Genomic DNA, 25,008 nt, shown 5'->3' on the forward strand with positions numbered 1-25,008 from the left:
AGAGAGAGGAAGGGAGAGGGAGAGATAGAAACATCAGTGATGAGAGAGTCGTCATTGATTGGCTGCCCCCTGCACACCCCCGACTGGGGATTGAGCCCTCAACCCGGGCATGTGCCCTGACTGGGAACCGAACCTCGATCTCCTGGATCCTAGGTGGATGCTCAACTGCTGAGCCACTCCTGGCCGGGCTATTCTTTGCATTTTTTTAAATGGTCAATTGGGTATTTAATATGATTGTATCTAGCTGTTGCTCTCAGGTTTATATATTTTTTAGTTCCCCCCAACATTTTATTATGAAGAATTTCTAATATATAGCAGGGTAAACATTTTTTACAGTGAACACCCATATACTCAACACATAGATTCTACCGTTAATCTTGACCACATATCTGTACATTTATCCATCCCTCTATTCTCTAGTACATTTTATATTTTTATATATTTGGTTAGTTTTATTTTGATGGGAAAGTCATCATCCATATGGGAGAAGTCAGTGTCTTATTCTTAGCCTCCAGGATACTAATAAGTGGCTCATATACATGAAGCAGTACTGTTAAGGAGTTGCAGAGTAAAAATCACTCATATTGGAAGGATTCTTCAAGAGTCAAAGTGGGGGTAAAGAGAGAAATGTGTAGGTGGAAAGACAAGTACGTGGGAAAATAATTCAACCTAATGGATAACCCATGAAAACATTCTTTTGGATATAGTTTTTTTAGTTTCACTTTGTAAGCTATGCAGAGTCAGCTCTTACTGTTTCCAGTAAATTGCAACATTTATGGAGAAGATGAGGAATTAAATTAAATAAAAAGTTTTAAAGAAAATCCTTGCAGAGTCACGCACGTGAAGGTTGACAATAAAATACACAAAAGCACCTAAGATACCAGTTTGTGTCAACTTGACTTCCTCTAGACCGTATGTGGAGTCTAACTGCGTAGCTTTTCTTTCCACCACGAGTTCAGAATCCACAGTGCTGCCTCCCCTGGAGTTCAGCCAGTGGCTCCAGTGAGCATGAATAGGTCACAGGGCAAAATCTTGATTATGATTCAAAAAAGAAGGCGTAGGCACTTTGTTCCTCATGAGCGAAGGCAGCACTCACCAGAGGACTGCTGCTTTCGGAGGGCAGTTTTGGTTTCTGCTCTTCTCTGGTGTTGCATGTTTACAGGAAATGCAGAACTGAGAGTTATTAATAAACACTTATCCCTTTTACTTTTAGTTCACTTCTTTAACTGAGACGGACATGATATAATCCTCAGTGAGCTGAAGGATGGCATCCGGTCCTGGGCTTCCCACCGAAGATGAACCGGTTTCCTTGGGCATCGATGATCTCCATATTTCACTGCAAGGTAATTCAGACTCGGTCCCCCCTGTGTCAGCCGTGGAGCCCTTGTCCTCACCTATTCTCACATCGTATCACTTTCTGTCTCTCTTATGGAGCCTTTCAGGGTGCTACCTAAATGTTTTAATGCTGTCTCAGTTCTCTAGAAAGTAAGGATTACCTGAAAGGAATTGGGTATCTCAGTTTCTCTCTCTGAGTGTATGAATTCCCTCCCTCCCTCCCCCCTTTCTTTCTTCATTTTCTTTGCAGTAAAAATTAAATAGTTACCACAGTTTGCTTGGCATTGTTTACACCTGGTTTGTGTCTTTGCACATAACCTCTTTTATTTATTTACTTATTTAAATTATTTATTATTACAAAAATTTTTTTTCAATTACAGTTTACATTTTATTGTATTAGTTTTCAGGTGTATAGCATAGTGGTTAACCAACCATATACTTTACAAAGTCTTCCCCCCTGATATTTCTAGTACCCACCTGGCACCATACATAGTTATTACAATATTGTTGACTATATTTCCTGTGCTGTAGTTTATATCCCCATGACTATTTTGTAACTACCCATCTGTACCTCTCAGTCCCTTCATCCTTTTTGCCCAATCCCCCAACCCCCCTCCCCTGTGCGTATAGCCTCTTTTAAATGTACATTCTATTTTGCACCATTAGAAAGGAATAGGGGTAATATCAGTGAATGATGATGTTTCAGTCATGTGAATCGTAAGTGCTTCTTGTGGAGTTTGGCAATATTTGTTTTGTACTTTGAAAATTCATTAGCCACTAGACTTTCCACCTTTGATGATAAAGCAAACCTTGCAGCTGAGTAGTTAGCTAGTGTAGAAGAAATAAGGCTATGGCAAGTTTTTGCAAATATTTATGTAGCTATGTACTTTAAAGTAATTTTAAGATTATGTCCAATATTATGCAGCATCCTTGGAATGTTACTTAGAAGCCATAGATTTTGAGTCATTTTTTATTTTTATTTTTAATTTTACTTATTAATTAAAAAAAATATATATTGATTTCAGAGAGAGGAAAGGAGAAGGAGAGAGAGATAGAAACATCAATGATGAGAGAGTCATTGATCGACTGCCTCCTGCACACCCCCAACTGGGGATCGAGCCCGCCTGGCTGGGCTATTTATTAATTTTTAATTGAGGTATAATGGACATAAAACATTGTATTAGTTCCAGGTGTACAACATAATGATTTGATATCTGTATATGTTGTGAAATGACCACCACAGTAAGTCTAGTTAATATACCTCACCATACATATTTACAGAATTTTTTTCTTGTGACGAGAACTTTTAAGATCTACTCTTAACTTTCAAATATGCAATACAATATTGTTAACTATAGTTACCATGTTGTACATTACATTTCATTTTTTTGTTGTTAATCCTCCCCCGAGGATATTTTTTCTATTGATTTTTAGAGAGAGGAAGGGGGGGAAGGGAGAGAAACATTGATATGAGAGAGGCAAATTGATTGATTGCCTCCCGCACGTGCCCCAAGTGGGGCTGTGGAATCGACCCTGCAACCCAGGTATGTGCCCGTGACCGGGAATCAAATCCTCAACTCTTTGGTACACGGGCCGACACTAACCACTGAACAACACCAGCCATGGCTACATTTATTTGCGACATTTATGGTGAGATCTCAAAATGACTTTCTGATATTGTCTTTTTAATTAAAAATGTGTTTGAATGATTAGATTCTTGACTTCGGGGTCAATAGCTATTGTAGTAGACTATACCTATATGTGTCAGACTTTAAAAAATAATTATGTAATTTGTATAGACTGTGAAACATAATATGTTGAGAGGTGGTACTTCAGGTAAGAATTTTTCAAATTCTCAGTAAGTACATTTTTTATAATGTCATATAATATTTGTAAGTAGTTGGAATCAGATTTTCATTTAACAGGAAAAAAAAAAATCAATGTTCTTGTTTTTCTCTGAAGTTTTAGTGGCATGAGAGTAGTAAGTCATGAACCTAAAAACATTTCAGGAAGAAAATGCATCAGCAAATAGTCAGATAAATCTAATTTCTAATGCTGGCTCTGCCACTTGCTAGTTGTTTGAACTTGGACAAGAGATTTTATCTGTTTTGAATGTCAGTTTCCTCATACTTGAAATATGGTTGATAATGCAACTGTGTTTTGAAGATGAACAATAATGCATGCGAAGGCCTTAGGGCAGTGCCTGACAGAGTAGGAGCTCAATAAACGCATTGTAATTTTTTAAATATATATTTACAGTCAAAATATTTGTCTCCAAGGATTTCTTGTCCAGGAGCACACACTTAGAGTAGAAACTGCCGGGTTGAGAGGAGAAAATTATAAACCAGAAGTGTGGTTTTTACTGTTTTTGTTTTTTTGTTTTGACATTTCTATTCAGTGGCTTCCCATCACATGTGGGGTCAAGGCTAGACTTTCTCGTTGGCTCACAGGCTCTTCCTTCTGGTGCTTTCCTTTCTCTCTGCCCTCATCTCCCAGATCACCCCACAGTCACTGCTCCAGCCCCACACCTCCCTAGAGGGCCAGACTCCCCCTGCCTGTGTGCTTTTGTTCAGGTTGTGCCCCCTGCAGCTCCCCTGCCTGCTCTTCCCCTGGGAGAAGTCCGGCTCATCTCTCCACCTCTGTCCTGTGTCCCTCTCAAAGTCTGCCAGACTCAGCCTCCTCCTGAGCCTTACTCTCTTCAGTGAGAGTTGCACTGCCTCCTCTGTTCTCACATAGTCCTATTGTAGCACTTACAGTGTTATTGTTATTGTATTTAATGTTTCTTCCCCATTGCAGAGTGCACTCCCAGACTTTTATGTGCGTCATCTGGCACTCACATGCAGAATCTCATTTGATCCTCGCAATCACACTGTGAGGTGGATATTTAAAAAAAATATTCATATTGATTTTAGAGGGAGAGGAAGGGAGAGGGGGAGAGAGAGAGAAACATCGATGAGAGAGCAAAACACTGATTGGCTGCCTCCTGCACACTCCCCTCCAGGGATCGAGCCCACAACCTGGGCCTGTGCCCTGACCAGGAATTGAACTGGCAACCTTCTGGTGCACAGGACAACACCTAACCAACTGAATCACACTGGCCGGGGCAAGAGGTGGATATTTTTATCTTGAAGGAACAGAGAAAGAAGCCGTTGCTCAGGAAGATGGAATTACTTTCCCAGAATAACAGCTAGTGAGCAACAGAGCTGTTGTTTTTTCCCCCCCACTACACCACACCCCTTCTGACACATTTCAGAGAACAATTTGAAAGAGGGAATTTCCCTAACAACTTTCTCTAGAAAATCCACTTAAATCTTAGCCTTATTCCAGTTAATCCATAGCAACCTTTCATAGTCAGAGTATAAATGGGTATCTTCAAGTAACATTAATGACGTCAGGTTCACAAAGTAGCTCAAGATAATTAGCAAATTACTGAGAAATGAACAGTTTCTTATTCTGTGTTTTGAATTATACAAAGTTATACAGTTTGCTTTACAATAGGAGTTGAGGATGGGATGTTTGTAATGGAAATGTGATGTACATTCACTGCCAATGTGAAGGATTTTCCTTCATGATGTATTTCAAGGATCATTGCTCCGTGGGGGAGAGGTGGAAAGCTAATGCTGTCGTGTGAAGTTGATGCTGGGCAAGGACTGCTCACACTAGCCAGGCACCCTCTGGGATGTCAACCAAGAAATTCTCATGACTATAGAATGAAGGCTTAACTGAGAATGAATAGGTTTCCTGAAGTTCTATATTGTTACCTGTGGATTTATAATGATTCTTTCAGCCTCGTTGTTGAAAGAGAGAGAGAGAGAGGAAAAAGAGAAAAGAAAAGGAGAGGGAGGGAGGGAGGGAGGGAGGGAGGAAAAAAGGAAGGAAGGAAGGAAGGACTTAGGAACTTGTATTTATATATTTCTGAAGGTAACTTTGGTTTCATGGCAGGATTGTTAACTATTTGGACAAAAATTGACAGACAGTATTATGTACATTAGCTACTACTGAACTGCTATTGGCAGGAGTCTTATTTACATAATGGAATACTACTTGGCCATAAAAAAGAAGGAAATCTTACCTTTTGTGACAGCATGGAGGGACCAGGAGAGCATTACGCTGAGTGAAATAAGCCAGTCAGAGGAAGACAAGTACCATATGGTTTCACTCGTGTGGAATCAAATGAACAAAATATACTAACAAACAAAATAGGAACGTACTCATAGATACAGAGGACAGCTTGACAGCTGTTAAGGAGAGGGGGTTTGGGGTTCTGGGTGACAAAGGTGAAGGGATCAAGCAAAAAAACACAACCACCCCAAAACTCCAAACTCATAGACACAACAGTATAGTGATTAACAGAGGAAAACGAGGTGTGGGGGGGGGAGGTAGAAGAGGGTAAATGGGGGACAAATGGTGATGGAAGGAGACTTGGAGACTTGACTTGAGGTGGTGAACACACAATACTATATACAGAGATGTGTTGTAGAATTGTACACCTGAAACCTATATAATTTTATTAAACAATGTCACCCCAATAAATTCAATTTAAAAAAAGAAGAAACAAAAAGCATTTGGCTTTGTACACTATGTAAGCGGCTTGTATTTCACAAAATTCACATGTGCTTAATGATCCTTGGAATAATATGAGAAAAGAGATTTTAGGTAATATGAGAGGCTCAGGATCACTGCTTATAAGAAAGCTTTTTCCCCCTCATTTTAGAATCTTTTTTTTGATGCAGATAGAGGCCTATTTAATTTATCATGCCTACTTTATTTTAGCCAAAACTTACCTAAGGTGAGATAATTACGGCCATACCTTGACTCAGAATAATATGCTCAAGACAAGATTAAGATGTCTGCATTGAAATGTGGTGATTCATTGTTGATATGCTGTGAAAACAGATATCCCATGCGTGCAGGGCCTACACGGATTCAGGCCTAAGGAATCAGGAAGTGCTTTGCTGAAATTCATAGAGTGGGGCAATAAACAAGTGACTGCATCTTTCATTTTGCTCCTCTTTTGTGTGATCTTGAGAGAATGTCTTTATGAAGGGATTTTTTTTTTTTTAATCTTCACCTGAGGATACTTTTTCCATTGCTTTTCAGAGAGAGTGGAAGAGAGAGAGATCGAAGCACCAGTGTGAAAGAGATACATTGATTGGTTGCCTCCTGCACGTGCCCCCCTGGGCTGGGAATCGAGCCTGCAGCCGAGGGACAGTCCTCAGGCTGATGCTTTAACCACTGAGCCAAGCTGGCTAGGACATGAACGGATTTTTGAGGGCCCGTTTTGGAGGAAGATACTTGTGTTCTCTCAGTCTAGTGAGGAGAATAGCCTTGAAATGGTTGGATTGTTGGGAAACGAAAGAAATGGCATTGTGAATTTGAGCAGATTAATGTAAAAACAGAATTTAGTGCATTTTGTATTATGGGTAGTCCTATTTGAAATGAATTTGACATATGAAAGTTCAGGCTATTAAAATGATAAACAAATGGCTGTCTTTAAAAGTGCTTTGCTTTGCCAAGGTGTCTATTATAGAATTTCTTTATATCTTTCCATGGATTTCTTACCTGGCAAAAATAATAGGTTCTTCCTTCTCTTTTATTCTAAGAAAAATAGTAAATGCATATTTTGTCTGAAATCACATCTCTCCTAAGCTCTTCCGCTGTGTTCAGGGAACAAGCCTTTGAAATATTGTATTGATATGATTATGAAAATAGTAAGGGGACAAGGTGGGTAAGTATCATAGAATTTTCAAGTTGGAAGGGACTTTTTTTGCCATTCACTTTAATGTGAGACAAAAGGAGGAATCCCGTCAGCAGTATTTCTCAGATTAAGATCCTTAAGGGAATTGAATTCATACTCATGAAGTTTGGGGACTTTGCTTTTAGGCAGTAGGTAGCTATTGGGTTTTGAGGATGAGAGTATGGTACATGATTAGAGGTCAGAGTTGTATTTTGAGATTAATCTGTTTTTGAGGTAAAGGAATACTTGAAAAGAGTGAGAAAATGGAGTTGGAGAAACCAGTATGAAAGCTTTGCAAATATCTGGATTTGGGGCAATATTTGCCTGGGTTAGAGTTATAACAGTGAGTATGAAAGTATGGGACAGATAAGAAAACCATTAAAGTGGGATACTCAGTAGGACTTTGCAGCTATTGAATATGGTAATAAAGTAGAGCAGCTGCAAGGTTTAGAAACTGAGCTGCTTAGGGTAATAGTGGTAGCACATATGATATCCAAGTTATTAGCTGTCTTTTTATTTAGTGTGTTTTCACTTAGCATCTTAATGGCATCACATAATAAGGCCATTAACTATTACTTTATATCACTGTGCTTAAATTGTTGTAGATAAAAGATACTATTTACGGAGAAACTTGTGGGAACCTCAGGTCATGGAAAGAGTAAAGGCATGAGACAGGTGGAGAACCCACTTGAAAGTCAAATTCATAATAAGTGATACTCACCGATTGGTCGACTCATCCTGTGATATTTTTAATGAGAGCTATGGCAACTTTGAACTCTTTTGAACACTTTATATATTTCAGGTTTAAGTTATTTCTTTTGAACAGTCAAATATAATAATTTTTTGGCTATAAAAGGACACGATAAATTTACATAACAGAAGCAAGTTATTTTGTTTTAAAAAATGAGGTAGGCCAATGCTTTAGAAAAACAGCATCTAAGTATTGAATGTTACCGTTAATTAGACACAGACTGGGAAGGAGTGTGTATCCTGTGACCACTGCCACCGCACGAGGAGTTAACTTTCACGCAGTCCTGCCAAATGCTGGTGAATGGTTAGCTGCCTTCATGAACCTGCATAAAGCTATGTTCAACCCAGTCGCTGTGTCATTTCAAACAATGCTCATATGTATTATTTAGTGCCGTTATCGTCTAGATGACATATTTTAAAAGATTAAAAAACCCTTCTATGCCTTCTGGGTGGATATCATTACTTGGTAGGGCTCAGTAGTGAAATATGAGTCTCTGTGGTTAGGTTATTACTCTATTTAAATTTATTCATTATTTATGACCATCTGAAGGGAGGCTTTCAATTTATATGTTATTTTTAGCGAATTTAGCAATTATTTTGTGTTCAGTGGGTTAGAGTATAAACATAATAATGTGATGTAATGTTTAATTTTATTCAGTTATTCAGTATGTGCTGTGGGCTGGGTGGTAAGCGCACCAGATGCATAGGTCGAGCACCTGCAAGAAGTACGTTGTCCAGCTGTACTTTGGATGTCATGAGAAAGTGAGAAAATAACCTGGAATGCAAATCTAATCATTCTTATGGAACAAGTTGATTTTTTGAAAAACTATTCAGGGTCATATTTCTAATTTTGGTACCCAGTGTACAAATTCAAAATGTAACTGACATGTTATCTGGAATATCTTTTCATGTTTCAGTTTCAGGGAGGTGAAGGGTAAGAATGTACTCTGTGGACATCTGTCATACTTTCAACAATAAAGATAAATTAAAAAAAGAAAGAATGGCCTGACTGGTGTGGCTCTCTGGTTAGAGCATCGGCCCACGCACCGAAGGGTTGCGGGTTTGATTCCTGGTCAGGGGCACATACCTGGGTTGCAGGTTCGATCCCAGGCCCTGGTCAGGGTGTGTGCGGAAGGCAGCCATTCGATGTGTCTCTCTCACAGCGATGTTTCTCTCTCTCTCTTTCTCTCTCTCGCCCACCCCCCTCACTTCCCTCACTCTCTTCCACTCTCTCTAAAAACAATGGGGCAAATATCCTCTCTTGAGGATTAACAACAACCACAACCACCACAACAAAAGAATGTACTCTATATAACCTGTTGTTTGCAAGGTGAGTTTTATATTCTTTTCACCATAAAAAACAGAACATTTTGGTAAGAACTTTCTGGAGTTTGTTGTCTTCTTGCTGAACCCCCTGTAATTGTTCCTCAACTTTGAGTTTCTGCTCTTGTTTGAACCTCACCTGCTCTAATAGGCCTTCTGAGCTCCTCCAAATGTGTGTGAGGCGCCCTGCATAGGAAACTCCTATATCTTTATTGCCAGTGAAATTTCAGATGTATGTTGGGCTTTCAATAAATAACTGTATAATGAATAAATTAGTGGCCTTTCCAATGTTAAAAATATATTAAGTGCCCAAATTCAAAGAACTGTTCATTGTTCAGGAAAATCAGTCAGTTAGAGTGGAAACATGGATTTCTTTCACCACAGGCGGTGAGGTATGTATGTGATGTTTGGGGGGCTCAGTAGTGCTTTAGTATCATGTTTCCGAGGGAAATTCTGCTCGCCTTATAGCAGTGAGTGAATGAAACCATGTGAAGCCTGAGAAAGAGGAGCAGGATTAATAAAAGGCTTCTGGGGGCAGTTTCTGCCCTTTTGCAGCCAAGTCCCCAGTTTGGGATTTTGACCGAAATGAATGGAGAGTGTATTCGCAAGCAGTGTTTTGGCTTCCCTGACCAATTTAGGCTGCTTAGTTATTATGAATAAAAGCAAATCATCTCTAGGGTCATTTTTTTGCTAATTAGGTAATTATTACACCCAGAGGAAATAAGTCATAGTCCTTCACTGGCTATCCATGCTGTACTGTCCCAACACAAAAGCTTCCAGAAAGTTCCTGATATCATGCTAGCAATTAATGTATTTTCCTGTGTTTTCTTGGAAGATTATTTGCCTTGATATCGTAAAGCTCTATAAGCTCTTAAAAAAATTCCAGTTAGACAAAAAATAAAATAAGAGCTCTTTGAACAGTGGTGTTTGCACCGTATAATGTTTTTCAGGGAAATTTTTTTTTCATAGGTTGTACATACAGTTTTGGCTTCTGGGAATTTTGCTTCTGTTTTTGCCAGGAGTTTGGGGATAAGCTTACTTTATTCTGGGTCAGTTACATTTTGAAAACTAGGGCAAGATAAACCCAGGGTCATTTAGAGTCCTGTTAAAGTAGGTTAACAAAGATCTCATTCATTCCGTATAGAAATCAGAATCCTTTTTAATTAGCCCCTTGGGAGACACGAGATTTTTCTGAGCTTTTGTGTATGCGTGTGTGTTGGGAGGAGGTGTAATTATTCAGAGCTCGAAGTAGTATATTAGGAAAAATAAAACTCAAAATAATTTCCCTTTAAAAGGGGAAAATAAAGAGTCACTATAATAGATTAATTTGTGAACATTTCTCTGGCTTTGGTTTTCTAAAACATTCAGGGGAATTTTAGTAAAAGATAAGTGTATTTATTGTTCTTAATATATATGAGAACTGAACTTTACTACCACCAGGTGTTTTTAGAGTCATTTAGAAGTGGTAAATAAAAGGAGGTGAATGATTTATCAGAGCAATGAAATGTTCCAAGTTCTAAATGTGTCTGTCACTGGAGGAGAGACCTGAGATTCTGGGTGACTAATCTCTCCTGGTCATTGATGGTCTGCGCAGCGATGCATGTTGAATGAGCATGGGAGGCAAATGGCAGAAGAGGAGCCGCACACGCTTACTGTCCACCTCTAGGGTGGAGCAGCACTCACTGGTCACATCTCAGTCTTTTCAGTCTTTACTGCAGAGGGACTACCAATGACGTCAGCTGCAAAATGTTACAAGAGGAAGGGCACCTGGCTCAAATACAAAACAAAAAAGTCTTTCTCAAATACAAGAAACATTTAGGATCTTTCCAGAACATTGGAATTGTTTGATTTGTCTTTGGTTAAGTAGAATTATTATAGTGGGAACCAGTTCTGCTGTGTATCTCTGCCTGCCTCGGTCTGAATGTTTTTTCAGCAGAACTTCCAAGAGGTCTGATATCTTCAAAACAAAATATTTCTAACATACGGGTAAACTCATACTGCCTCATCACATAATTTGGTTTTTATGAGTACAGGTCATGGATTTATTCAGGCAACATGTGTTTCTGAGACCCTACCCTGTATCAAGCACTATTTTAGGTTTAAGAGAATACTGAGTCTAACACTCCAGCAAGCTTCATAAGGAAAAGATATTCGTGAACACTAGGGTTGTTCACAAATCAAGAATAATTTCTTTTGTTCACATCTTTTTTTTTACCATTTCTAAATGACTTTAAATTTTGCCCTGAGCAACTGAGCAGTTGAGCGAAGAAGACTGGTAGATAAGTTTGGGGAAAATCAGGAGTTTATTTTGCCATGATTGATGTGAGATGCTTATTTGATAATCCAAATGGAGGTGTCAAGTATATAGTTGGATGTAATGATCCAGAGTTCTAGGAAAAGGTGTAGATTGGGGAGCTATCAGCATATGGCTGGTATATTTACATTTAAAGCCATGGACTAGATGAGATCACCTATGGAGTGTGTAGCTAGAGCAGACTTTTGAGGTCTTTCAGTGTTTAGAGGTCAAGCATAAAATGGGGAGCAAGCAAAGGACACTGAGGACTAGCCAGGGACAAAGAAGGAGAACCAGATGAGTGGATGGCATGGAAACCTCTTGATAAAAAAGTGCTTGAGGAAGGTGGTATGGTCAGCTGTGTTACATAGGGAGACGTAGCCACTGGGTTGGGCTCATAGAATTTGTTGGGGCCATGATAAGATTAGTCAGACTTGGGTGGTAGAGACGGTGGCCTGACTGGATGGGTTGAGGAGAGAATGGGAGGTGAGGAAGTGGAGACACTGCCTCAATCAGTGCTTTCTAAGAAATTTTGTCATGAAGGGGAACAGATACCAGGCACTTGTTGAAGGGAAATGTAGGATTTTTTAAGGTAAGATATACTACTCCATTACTTGTTGTGCCTTTTCTAAGTGTAGGTTACTTGATGCTTAGAACCCCATTCGTTTATCTGTCCCTTCGTTATTCAAGTGTTTTGGAACACCTGTTGCGCACAAGGCACTGTGCTGAGCATATGGGATGGCACGTGGCACATGCTGCCCTGAAACGCATGTTCTCATGCCAGGGATACAGACAAGTACATAGCTAGTCCAGTATCATACAATGTGTGCTTCAGGAGAGGGAAGACATTGTACTACAGGAGATCAGAGCAGGGGTACCTAACCCAGACTTGGGGGTCAGGGAAGGCTTCCCAGAGGAAGTGATTTCTTTTTTCTTTTTCTTTTTAAATATATCTTTATTGATTTCAGAGAGAGGAAAGGAGAGGGAGAGAGAGAGAAACATCAATGATGAGAGAGCCATTGATCGAGCCCACAACCCGGGCATGTGCCCTGACCGGGAATCGAACCCCGATCGCCTGGATCCTAGGTCAACGCTCAACCGCTGAGCCACGCCCGGCCGGGCAGAGAAAGTGATTTCTAAGCTTAGACCTAAAGCATGTTAGCAGATGAGCAGGGCGAAGGTGGGAACAGTGTTCCAGGCAGTGGTAACAGTGCAGTTCAGATGAAGCTGAACAAGCTGCACATGGCACATCCAAGGAAATAGATGGTCAGTGAGACTGAGGATTAGAGGGTTGGTGTTTTTTGTGTGTTTTTTGGTTAATCCTCACCTGAGGATATTTTTTCCATTTCTTTTCAGAGAGAGTGGAAGGGAGGGAGGGTAGGGAAGAGAGAAACATTGATGTGAGAGAGACACATCAACTGGTTACCTCCCACACGTGCTTCATCCAGGGGGTGGGGAGTGAATCTGCAACCCAGGTATGTGCCCTTGACCAGGAATCCCCTTGACTGGGAATTGAACCCACGACCCTTCAGTGCTCAGGCCCACGTGCTAATCACTGAGCCACATCAGCCAGGGCCAGGATTAGAGTTTGAAAGAGAATGTTAAGAGCTGAGGCTACAAAGGGTTATGCAAATACAGGGGTAGGCAGAAGTAAGTTTCCATTGGTGAGTACGGGAAACAGTTTATTTTTGTATTACTATTTAATTATTGTATTATTTATTTGTATGACAACTGTCAACCTACTTTTGCCCACACCTGTATATAGAGGTTTGAAATTTTTCCTGAGGCCAAGGAGAAGCAATTGAAGGATTCTGAGTGGAGACATACTCGGAAATGGTTTTAGAAATTGCACACGCTGCTGTGCGGGGTGTGGTCTAATGGGAGTGGGAGTGAAGACAGAAAGACTGGTTCATCTGTTACAGTGGTGCATCTGAGAGGGAATGGTGCCAGGGGGACGGAGAGAAATGGGTATTGAGAGAGATGAAAAAGGCACAATGTTCAGGACTTTAAAAAAAGTTTGTTTTACTTTAATTTCAGCTTTATTGAGGTGTAGTTGTCGGGGCCTTTTGGTTGACTGGGATTGGCAAAGTGAGGGACAGGGAAGCTTTCCTCAAGGATGACTCAGGTTTGTTCTTGGGCAAATGCGTGCATGAGAGAACCATTTGCTGAGAACAGTGCAAGGGAACAACTTTGGTTGGGAAAGAGTTGGTTAGAGACGATGACTCAGTTCTGGAAATGTTGAGGTTGAAGTGTCTATGCAGTAACCAAGTGGAGATGCCCTGGAGATAATGGGACATATGGACATGAAGCTCAGGAGAAACAGATGCCTGGGCTGAAGGTAAAGATTTGGAAGTCATTAAAATATAAATGGTAGTTTGTTCCCTTGAAGTAGATGAAAATATCTACAAAAAGAGAAGGGCTGAGGCAGGACATCACAGAGGCAGGAAGAACCAAACGGGCCCTCAGCAGAGCCTGAGGAGGGGTGTGCAGAGGAATGGGGAGACCTGGTGAGTGGTGTCATGGAATCCGAAGAAGGAAGGGCGGCGAGCAGTATTAGAAGTGTCAAGATATAAAGCGAGTCTGAGAAGTGCCCATGGGGTTTACAGCGGGAATATTAGAGGTGGCCTAGGTGAGAAGGAGTTGGAGTAGAAGCTAAGCTTTTAGTGGGTTGAGAAGTGAAGGGTAGGTAAGGAAGTGAAGACAGCCAGTGTAAACAATTGTTTCAAGACGTTTGGGTTTGAAGGGGAGGAGAGAGAGAGGGTGGTGGCTGGAGGGGCCATGGATCTGACATTTTAGCAGTTTTTAGTTAAAATAAAAAGAACATGGCCTGGTCAGTGTGGCTCAATGGTTGAGCTTCAACTTATGAACCAGGAGGTCATGGTTCTGGTCAGGGAACATGCCAGAGTTTGGGCTCGATCCCCAGTAGGGGACCTGTAGGAGACAGTCCATCAGTGATGTTCTCTCATCATTGATGTTTCTCTCTCTCTCTCTCTCCCCCCCTTCTTCTCTCTGAAATAAAAAAAATATATTAAAAAAAAAAAAGAAGTGATAATTTTAAGTCTTTAAAAAAAAAAGAGCATGGATTTTGGTATCAGGCACATTTGGATTTGAATTTCTCCTCTGACAGATGTGAGATCTGGAGCACAGTGGTCAGGACATAGTAGGCTTTCAATAAATGTTCATTGAATGAGTCAATAAAACTCTTTCATCTTCTGGGAGCTACAACTTTCTCATTTTAAAAATGCTCACTGCCCAGCTGGCTGTGGCTTAGCAGTTGAGTGTCCACCTAGGATCCAGGAGATCGCAGTTCGATTCCTGGTCAGGGCACATGCCTGGGTTGCGGGCTGGATCCCCAGAAGGGGGCGTGCTGGAGGCAGCCGATCAATGATCAGTGATGACTCTCTCATCATTGATGCTTCTGTCTCTCTCTCACCTGACTACTTCATTGAAAGGCTTTAATGAAATTGACTCATTATTTTTTACCCTTGAGTTCCCATTTATTCCTGGACTTGGCTTGTTTCAGTAAGTCTTCTGAGCCCCTCCAGGTGTGTTTTAGGATATCCACATGTTGTAATAGATTTATATTAAGTTACATTATATTAATATTTGACTTCATTATTTCATTACTATTTTTGTTAGGCCCTCCCTGTTCCCTTATGTTGTCTCAGTAATACATCAGACACCTAAACCAGCCCAATAACTTCAGAGAGGTATTTCCCAAAGCGAGCTTTAAATCCCCGAGTCAGAATCTCTGGGAGTAGGGACCCAGAACCCTGCACTAATGCCCCTGAGCCATTTGCTCGTATTCAGATTGTAAGAATCCTGGATTTGTAATCACAGCACAGATCTCTTCACGTCTGGTAGTTTTGCATTCAGAAGTTGAAGGTGCCTGGGCTGCTGCCCCAGTGGAAGGTGCTCAGGCTCACACGTCTTGATTTTCAAAAGACAAGCACTCACAGTTCTATGTGGTAGATAAAAGGTAGGAAGGGGTAAGAAATACGTATCAAAAGAAATGTAGTTAGTTCTTTAGTTTATTCATTCCACAGATATTTATCGAGCAACTCCGATGAGTCAGAAGAGGGTGAGAAAGAGGAGAGACAAATAGCACCCTAGATCCTGGGCATTTATCTGTATTGTGAGCTCATTTTCATGTGCTAGAAATACAAGGTTTGCTTACTCAGAGAGCCAGGAGCTATGTTGGCCAGTGAGGTTGGAAACAAAAGCCTCAGTGTGTGAAAATCTCAGGTGTTTGCACAAGGGCGTGGTTCACGCGTGTGGCAACACGCAGTTGCTGGATGCACATGCTAAGGCCCAAAGAGGAAATCGTTTGCTGTATGTCCTATATTTATCTAACAAATTAAGCCCTCATATCTCTACATTGATTAGGGGGAAATAGCACAAAGCTCTGCTCCTTCCTCCCCAGCCATTTAACCATTCATTCAACAAATATTTTCTGAATTTGTACAACATGAAATGCACCGTGGTAGGTGCTGTAGGCAGTATGGGGAGCAGAGTCAGACTTGGCTCTTGCTCTCATGGAGCCTGTTGGCTAATGAGGAAACAGATTAATCTAATAATCTCACAAAATATTAGCTAATATTTTTTTGGGAACAGCTTTTTGAGATGTAATTTGAGATGTAATTCACAAACCATACAACTCACCCATTTAAAGTGTAGAATTCAGTAGTTTTTAGTATGTTCACAGACTTGTGCAACCATCACATTTAATTTTAGAACATTTTTATCACCCCCAAAAGAAAACCCATACACTTTAGCTATAATTCTTAAACCTCCCACCCCCCAGCACTTGCCAAACACTGGTCTGCTTTCTGTCTCCCTAGATTTGCCTATTTCGGACATTTTATGGGAATGGAATCATATACTATGTGGTATTTTGTGACTGGCTTCTTTCACCTAGCATAATGTTTTCGAAGTTCACCCACTTTGTAGCTGATATTTGTTTGTGTAGATTAATCTGAGTCAATGCCTGGGATTGCAAAATTTTTCTGTGAAGAGCCAGGTAGTGAATATTCTAGTCTTTGAGGTCCACATGGTTTCCGTCAAAACTATTCAACTTTGCCAATTTAGCATGAAAGAAGCTACAGACAGTACATAGACAAATAAATGTATCAGTGTTCCAATAAAACTTTATTTACAAAAATAGACAGTAGACCAGATTTAGCCTTTGGGTTAGTTTGTTGACCTCTGATTTATGTCAGTATAAGTACTTAATTCTCCTGACAGCTCTGTGAAGTTATCCCCATTTTACAGGTAAGACTGACGCATACAGCTAATAAGTAGCTGATATGGGATCAAACCCAGCTAGTCTGGCTCTAGACCCAGTGCTCTTAACCTTGACAATGATTATGAGTTGAGGCAAATGCTAAATACAGGATGGAAATCCATGATTCTGTGAAAGGAAATAACAAAAGACACATTGACTTTGGTTTCCTTCAGGATGCAACATGAACTGAGACGTAAGCACAAGGAGAAGTTAACTAGGTAAAGGGAGGGTGGGCAGGGTGCTATAAATGGCTGTGGGAGAGGGAACATAACTTATAAAGGCTCTGGGAGAAGACAGAGTGACCAGAGTCCTGGACTTGGTGGAGAGTGGTGTGTGCTGAGGCTGGTGAGATGCTCTGGTTCAGATCACACAAGACCTCCTAGGTTGTTAGGGATTTTGCTCTTGATCCAAAGCAGAGAGATCCAAGCAGAGAAGGGTGGAAAGGGTAATATGTTCAGATTTACTAGTCGAAGAAGAAAACAGATTGAAGGGAGTGCAGTAGACCTAGTTGGCCACGGAAGTGGTCCAGGACAGGGCTGATGGTGGATCGGGCAGGAGGGCTGGGGGAGCCGAGAGGTGTAGAGAAGGAAGTGGATACTAGCGCTGTGTGGAGGCAAATTTGGCAGGATTTGGTGCTAGGCTCTACTTGGCGATGATACATGATGGTGGTGTCAAGTCCATGAGATGGAACCATGAGTGAGGACAGGTTTAGGGAGTCATGGGGAAGTAGAGTTTGATTTTAGCCCTGGAATGCTGAGTTTGACAAGCAAGTACCGTTTTTTATATGGTGACAATATGGATTCTCCAGGCCAAATTTGTAAAATAAAAGAATTTTATTTTTCAAATATATCTTTATTGATTTTAGAGAGAGGAAGGGAGAAGGAGAGAGAGAAACATCAATGATGAAAGTCATTGATCGGCTGCCTCCTGCACTCCCCCTGCTGGGGATTGAGCCCGCAACCCGGGCATGTGCCCTGATGGGGAATCGAACCTCAATCTACTGGATCATAGGTCAAAGCTCAACTACTGAGCTACGCCGGCCAGGCGTAAAAATAAAACAATTTTGAGATTGCATACTGTGCTTAGGACTTATGTTAGCTAGGACTTACCTTCTAAGCTCGCTTTCCTGGCTCAGTAAACACGATCTCAGTCTTGGTACTACAGTATTTTTCTTTCTTGCTTGTTTGTTTGCTTATGGTTGGTTGCAAAAAAATGTGTTGTAAATTGTCCTGCTTTCTCTGTTAAGTCTCCCTTTTGTAGTTAAGTAACGGGCCTTTTTCTGTTTATTCTTCAAATATTTTAGGCGTGTGTTTGTGTGTATGTGTGCGCGTGCTCACCTGCATGTTTTGTTCCCTAATTTTGTGGTGTTTTTCCCCCCCATTTATTTGTTTGTTATCATCTCCATGAGAAATAGTAGAAGGGGAGGCCTTATTACTTTTAGTTCCTTTTCTTAAGATTCTTGGGGACGGCTGTTGGAGCACATGGCTAAATGTGTTGCATTGTAGCTGTATTCAGTTACCCTTACCATCGTCTGTCCCAGCTAATAGGGAGGTGCCAGTACTGTTTTAGGGAATGGCAATGGGGTCTCATTAGTTTGTACTCTTTTGTTCAAGTCATTTTATTAGTTGAAGAAAGAAATTGCCTAGGAGTTACTTAAACAATGGTTAGGGTCAGACGTAGGCCACGTAACAGTTTTCAATACATTCTCTCTTTCCATATAATAACACGTCAGTTTGATCCTTCACACTTTTAATATTTACTAAGTCTTTGAATCAGCAACTATTTATTGAGTATCTCTTCCCTACTTGGCACTGCGTTAAGGGGAACCATACATGGTTAAGGTTCATACGTGGAGTAAGAGAGAAGCCACACGCAGGTGTGCAACTACAGCACACGAGCAGCAGTGGTAATGACCGTAAGATAGAAACTAAGTGTTGGGTTATGCATATAGCTGGGAATCACAATTAACAGACTATTTTTACAACTTGTTCTTTTTCACTTACTATATCCATATCAGCACATATATATTTACTTTGTTCTTTTTACTGGCTAGAATTTTTTTTCTTAACATGCTTAATCTAGAAGGATGCACAGGAAGATGTTAATTAATGTTGTCTCTGGGGAAGGAAAAAGGGAGGCATATTGGGGAAGGTGAAGGTTAACTTTTAATGTCTATTACTGTGTAAAAAATGTTTTACGAGCATTATATATTACTTTCTAATAGTAATAATAATAGGTAAAGATCCAGAAAAGTATTGTGGGAGGCCAGAGTCAGAAGAGATTATGTCTCCTTCACTTTAGGAAAGGGGACTTTGGAACAGAATATGTCTTATTTTAACAGATGTTGATTGAATGCCTACCAAGCACATTGTGCTGGATGCTGGGGTTTCTGTGAATGCAGAGAGAAGCAGGAGAATTGGCCATTCCAAAGGGTAGTTATCATGGCAATGCAGAAAAAAGTGAAACGTAATCAGGGCATTTTAGTGTTACTGATGTTGCGGTTCTTGGGTTCCCCAAGATAGAAATTGAGGAACCTCCAGAGAAATTTCCAGACAGATTTTATTAAGCTTATGCTTAAGCACAAGGGAGGCAGCGCAGAGGAAGGGAAGGTCCTCTGAACTGGCTCAGGGGCTGGTTCTGCCTGGCTGCTTTTATAAGCTGGGGACAAAGTGGGCTTGTGTGAAAAAGTGGGTTTTTTAAAAAGGTAGGAATTTTTCATTTTAGGGTCTGGGTGAGTTCCTGTGGACGAAAAGGGGCCACATACGAAACCCGACAAGCCCAGGGGAGGCCTGCGTGGCAGCCTTGCAAACTCAGAGAATTAAAATAATCACAAAAGATGGCCTGAAATTAAAACTTTTTAACTAAAAGCAGTTTATGGTGGATAGTCATGTCCTAGGCTGGTATCTTTCTTGACAGAGGTCAATCTTTACCCTAACTGAGCCTGTCTATTGTCTTTTGGCATCTATGATGATAACATCTTTGGAATGTCAAAGTAATTTTCCTTTTTCCGGACCCCTCAAAGCACAGGCAGTGCTCTGTGGAGACCACAAATCCCCTCATTGTTACTGATTTAATTGTTGACTGTTAACTGGCCTATACCCACCTATCTAAAAGGAGTATGTGTCTATCATTTTACTTTTTATCCAGTCCCAGAGGTTTCCCCACTTTACTTTCTCCTTCCTCCCTAATCCACCTCCAGTGGATTTCATATAATCCACTTATGTCTCCTCTTTTGATTGTAATGTATGAAATAAGGTGCAGAACTGCTCTTCTTTGGAGTATTATCGCAGTTCTTTGAGATTTTGCTTCCTGGCAGTTGTTGACAGTTTGGCTCAAATAAACTCACAAAAGTTCTCCATAGGCTTGAGTGTTTCTTACACTGGCATTCCTTTCCTAGCTGCATGGCCTGGTAACTTATGTATGTGCCTGGCTGTGGGGGCAAGATGGCAACTGCTCATTACTCCCACCCTGGAGCGGGTCAGACCTTGATCAACTGTGAATGCGGGTCAGTCGTTTAAGAAGGCAGTTAGAATGGAGATAAAATCACCTGCCTCTGCATTTTTGTGTAGGGAGCAGAGGGGGGTGACATTTTTGCAGTCCAGCATTCCTATGGCCATTTGGTGTCTTCGGGGCCCTGGGCCCAGGTGCCTATGCTGTCTTAGTAGCTGTTCTAGTTTGGCTAGAGAAATATGATATGAGTCAATAAAGGATATGCGTTGAGAAGTCCTGGGAGATAAGTCAGGAAAAAGTAGATTGGAGTCAAAGTATGAATGACCTAGAATGTTAGGCTAAGAATTAATAATTTATTCATTAAGAATTAGGAAATGATCAAAAGACTTTAATGAGAGTGAAAAGTCAAAGTAATGAATCTGGGGCTGAGTGTAGTAAGCCTGTTATCAATAACCCAATAATCGAAAAGGAAGAAGAGAAATTCCTGGGTAGAAGGAGGTTGTAAAGCTTCTTCAGGGACCTTATGCAGTAGAGAACATTCTTGGGGAAGCCACATCTTAATAATGCATTGCTCCGTGTTTACGTGAAAACATAAACTAGTGATTCTCATGTCTGAGTAACTCCTGGTGAACTCTTACTGCCAAGGAAGACTACTGAAGTCAACATTTTAGATGATCTTCTGTGAAACAGGACCTTTCTCAGACCCAGTAGCTATGGTAGTTTTATTTTATTTATTTATTTGTTTGTTTATAATTAGTATTTTTTAATCCTCACTCGAGGATATTTTTTCCATTGCTTTTCAGAGAAAGTGGAAGGGAGAAAGAGAGATAGAAATATTGATGTGAGAAAGACACATCGATTGGTTGCCTCCCGCACAAGGCCTGACCGGGGCCGGGGATCGAGCCTGCTACTGGCTATATGCCCTTGGCCGGACTCTAACCTGGGACCCTTCAGTCCTCGGGCCGACGCTCTAACCACTGAACAAACTGGCCAGGGCTGAGTAGGATTATTAATAGTGGGAACCAGTTCTGCTGTGTATCTCTGTCTGCCTCGGTCTGAATGTTTTCTCAGCAGAACTTCCAAGGGGTCTGATATCTTCAAAAAAATATTTCTAATGTACAGGTAAACTCATACAGCTTCATGGTATAATTTGTTTTTTATGAGTACAGGTCATGGATTCATTCAGGCAACATGTGTTTCTGGGACTCTACCCTGTATCAAGCACTGCCAGGGCAGTATAGTAGTTTTATAATGAGCTTTATAATGAACTTACAATTCATACTCTTTAATTGCACTTAACTCAGTGTTTTCATTTAAACTCCCTTACAGCTAACAATAGGAGTTGCCAGCTCACGAAAGGCAGATAGAATAAGAACAGAGTCATGGATTAAATGTATTTTTATGGTAATGACACGTAGAGAAAACCTTTTCCTTCCATGCCTCATTTCTGAAATCCGGTCAGATACTTTCTAAGAATGATTACGAAGGATACTTATATGGGCCCGAATAAAATTCACTGAGTATATTTTCCTACATTATATGTATTTTCTATTTGCCTTAAAAAATCAGGATAGAGGATTTCTCATTCCCTATTTCTTGGCATTTTAAGAAATTCGTTGTAATAGATTTTATTCTTTTTTTCCTTTTTCTGTTCCTAACATCTGCTGACTAAAAGGTCCTATTCTCTACATGCCATTTTGAGAAGAGTTTTATTATTTTATTAGAAAGTTACCCTGGAAATTAAAAAATAAAATCCAACAGTTAAAAAAAAATCTCCCATTCAAATTAAGTTGCTTTAAAGCATGTGGCTCTCGACTGTTTTTCCCCCCAATGGATCAGACTTTGAAAAAAACAAAAGATTACTTACCCTGCCATAGGGTGAGCTGCTTGGCTGTGGTCCCTGTTGAATTAATACTGCTTTTCAGGGATAAAGCCGTATGAAAATGCTAGAGAAGTGCGTCAAGGGATAAATGAAATGGCACATTCAAGATCATTTAATTGAGCTGCTCCAAAGGTGTTTAATTGTACCTGGGACATCTTTGTTTGCCATTAGCAAAGGCCCTTGTTGAATTTGAAGGGTTCTGATTTCCAGGATGACTAGGTGTTAAGTTTGGACAATGAATTAGTTAAAAGCCCCTGGAGTTTCCTTTCTAAGTCCTTTCCTGAAGGTTTCATTTGTTCACTGGTGCCTTTGTTACCCGGAGAGCACTGGGTGGGGATTCAATTCGACTGCTCCTCTTAGTGTTTTTCCCTCCCCTCTTTTCTATTAGATTTTAATCAAATTAGGACAGGGATAACTTAAGTTTTCCATTGGAAAATGTTTTATTATTTTAAATTTAAGTTAGGTCCCTGCCAGGGAGTGTTCCTCAGTCCAACCTCATATTAGATTAGGTCCTCCAACTTGAACAACCCAGTTAGAACCCTGTTTTTTGTGTTTTTTTTGCCGCCCGTTTTCTCAGCCTGGGAAAGTTCCTCTCTAGTCCTCAGTTTGCTCAGTACCAAGATACCTTCTGTCCAGCATGGCATCGGAGCGAAATAATCCCTTATCTTACTAGGAAGTTGTTTGGTTTCCAGGTGCACCTGGAATACTAAAACTCCTTAAGCACATAATGCTCTTTTTATATTCAGTTTTGTGCCATCATTTCACCCCTCCATGGTTACTTAAAAGTGCCCCCGTCCACCCCCATCCCCCACCCGTAACTCCCCTAAAGTCACTGCAGATTCTATCTCCTGGACCTGGTAGTGTTCCTGATTAGGTTGTTTTTCACATTCTGTCTCCTGGGAAGAAAAGTCTCTCTTGGTTCTTTAAAGGTAGGAAGAGAATCATTGTTGTTGTTTTTTTTGTAGTTTGTTTTGAATTTCTGCTTTATTTCTGTTATAATAATGGGTAGGTCCTTCCCTGCTTTTATACATGGTCTTTTTTTTTTTTTTTTTAATATATATCTTTATTGATTTCAGAGAAGGGAAAGGAGAGGGAGAGAGAGTCATTGATCGGCCGCCTCCTGCATGCCCCCGACTGGGGATTGAGCCCACAACCCCGGGCATGTGCCCTGACCAGGAACCAAACCCCGATCGCCTGGATCCTAAGTCGATGCTCAACCACTGAGCCACACCCGGCCAGGCTATACATGGTCTTGATTAATGTATATTATGTGCATGTGACTTGATCCTGGGATCGTAAAAACTCATTCTCTAGTTTTTTTCTATTGAGGAACAAAGTTAGCCCTCAATACATTTTTTGGTAAGCATTGGTGTGTGTTTAAAGTGTTTGTCTTATTGTCTACTGATCCCAGAGGAAAAAGCGAATGAAAACATATCTCAGAGATTCCAGAAGACTTAGTAACATTTTGAATTATAGGACAAAATTGTGATATTTGTAATTCTTCTGTTACGTGAAATTTATATAGAACAGAAGTAACTCTGAAAAGCCTAAACTATCCAGTTGGCTTGTCAGAATTGAATTCATTTCAGCTAACAGTTATTGAGCACCCTACAATGTATAAGTCACTGGGCTGTAACTAATTTAAATTGGTAACACAGAAAAAATAAAATGAGTTTAGAAAGATAAAGATCCACTGAGGCGAAGTACAGTTTTAATATCTAATCAGTCACAATACTTATAAACAGTTGTAAGCACCCTAAAATTCCATTTACTCAGATTCTCTTCTATCCCTCAAGCTGAAGTCGCATCAGAGTCAAAAAATGTTGAGAAGTCAAACTAGTGTCATACCAGCTATTTCAGTCTATGACAGCTGTGTTAGGTGGAGGTTTGTAAGGAAGACTGGCAAGAGTCAAAGGAAAACAGGGGATTAGAAGGTAGAACAGACAACTTTTAAATAAGTATAAACACTTACAGGTAGATTTGACCTTCTCAGCATAGCAAACAAAATGTAACAATAATAATAATGAGTGAGATTATTCTTCTTCCAGTAAATGTTTATTTAGCGCCTACTCTGAACCAGGCTTTTCTAAGCACCTGGAATATATCAGAGGCAAAACGCCTTTGCTTATGTGGTGCTTACTTTCTACTGGGAGGCAAGCAAGGCATTAAATAGTAAGGATACTACATGCATAACTTACACAGACTGTTAAAAGGTGGTAAGTGCTGTAGGAAAAAATAGAGGGCACAGGGGGAAGCAGGAGCTGTGGGTATTACAGTTTAAAATAGGACGGTCAAGACAGATCTTATGGATGAGGTGCCACCTGAGTCAAGATGTGAAGGAGCCCGGCCGGGCGTGGCTCAGCGGTTGAGCATCGGCCTAGGATCCAGGAGATCGCGGTTCGGTTCCTGGTCAGGGCACATGCCCGCGTGCAGGAGGCAGCCGATCAGTGATGACTCTCTCATTATTGATGTTTTTTTCCTCTCTCTCTCTCTCTCTCTCTCTCTCTCTCTCTCTCTCTCTCTCTCTCTCTCTCTCCCTTCCTCTCTCTGAAATCAATAAAGATATATTAAAAAAAAAAAGGTTTGAAGGAAATGAGGGAGTTAGGCATGTACGTTTAGCAACATCATGCTAGTGACTTGAGAATAGTATTTAGAGGGCAAGGCTGGAAGCGGGGAGACCTGTTAAGAATCTATTGTAGTCATCCCGGTGGAGGTGGAGGTGACTTGGACCAGAGTGGTAAGAGGTGGTCATATCCTGAATATATTTTGAAGGCGGACCCCCAGAGGATTTCCTGAGGCATTGGATATGAAGTGTGAGAGAAGGAGAGAAGCCGGATTGAGATGTCGCAGGAAAACAGAGAGTGTAGGATCCTGGGAGCAGGAGAAGAGAGTGATGGTCTGTATCAGATGCTGCTGATTGCTCCAGAAAGATGAAGGCTGAGAATCGACCCTTG

The 25,008-nt window shown here is 40.7% G+C and overlaps 1 protein-coding gene across 6 annotated transcripts in view; it reads left to right on the forward strand.

Moving 5' to 3' along the window:
- Positions 1-25,008, forward strand: part of SYNE2 (spectrin repeat containing nuclear envelope protein 2) — a 276,194-nt gene that overhangs the window by 41,855 nt on the left and 209,331 nt on the right. For 5 of the 6 annotated variants that reach the window (XM_081146179.1, XM_081146181.1, XM_081146184.1 and 2 more), the window contains exon 2: positions 1,214-1,343. In XM_081146179.1, coding sequence (XP_081002305.1) covers positions 1,265-1,343 — 79 coding nt within the window. In that variant the 5' untranslated portion in view covers positions 1,214-1,264. Of the gene's footprint in view, positions 1-1,053; positions 1,344-25,008 lie in introns of those variants that run through there. The other variant, XM_081146180.1, reaches the window with a different exon arrangement.

Source organism: Miniopterus schreibersii (genome assembly GCF_964146895.1).
Source record: "Miniopterus schreibersii genome assembly, chromosome: 1".
NCBI classification, from domain to species: domain Eukaryota; kingdom Metazoa; phylum Chordata; class Mammalia; order Chiroptera; family Miniopteridae; genus Miniopterus; species Miniopterus schreibersii.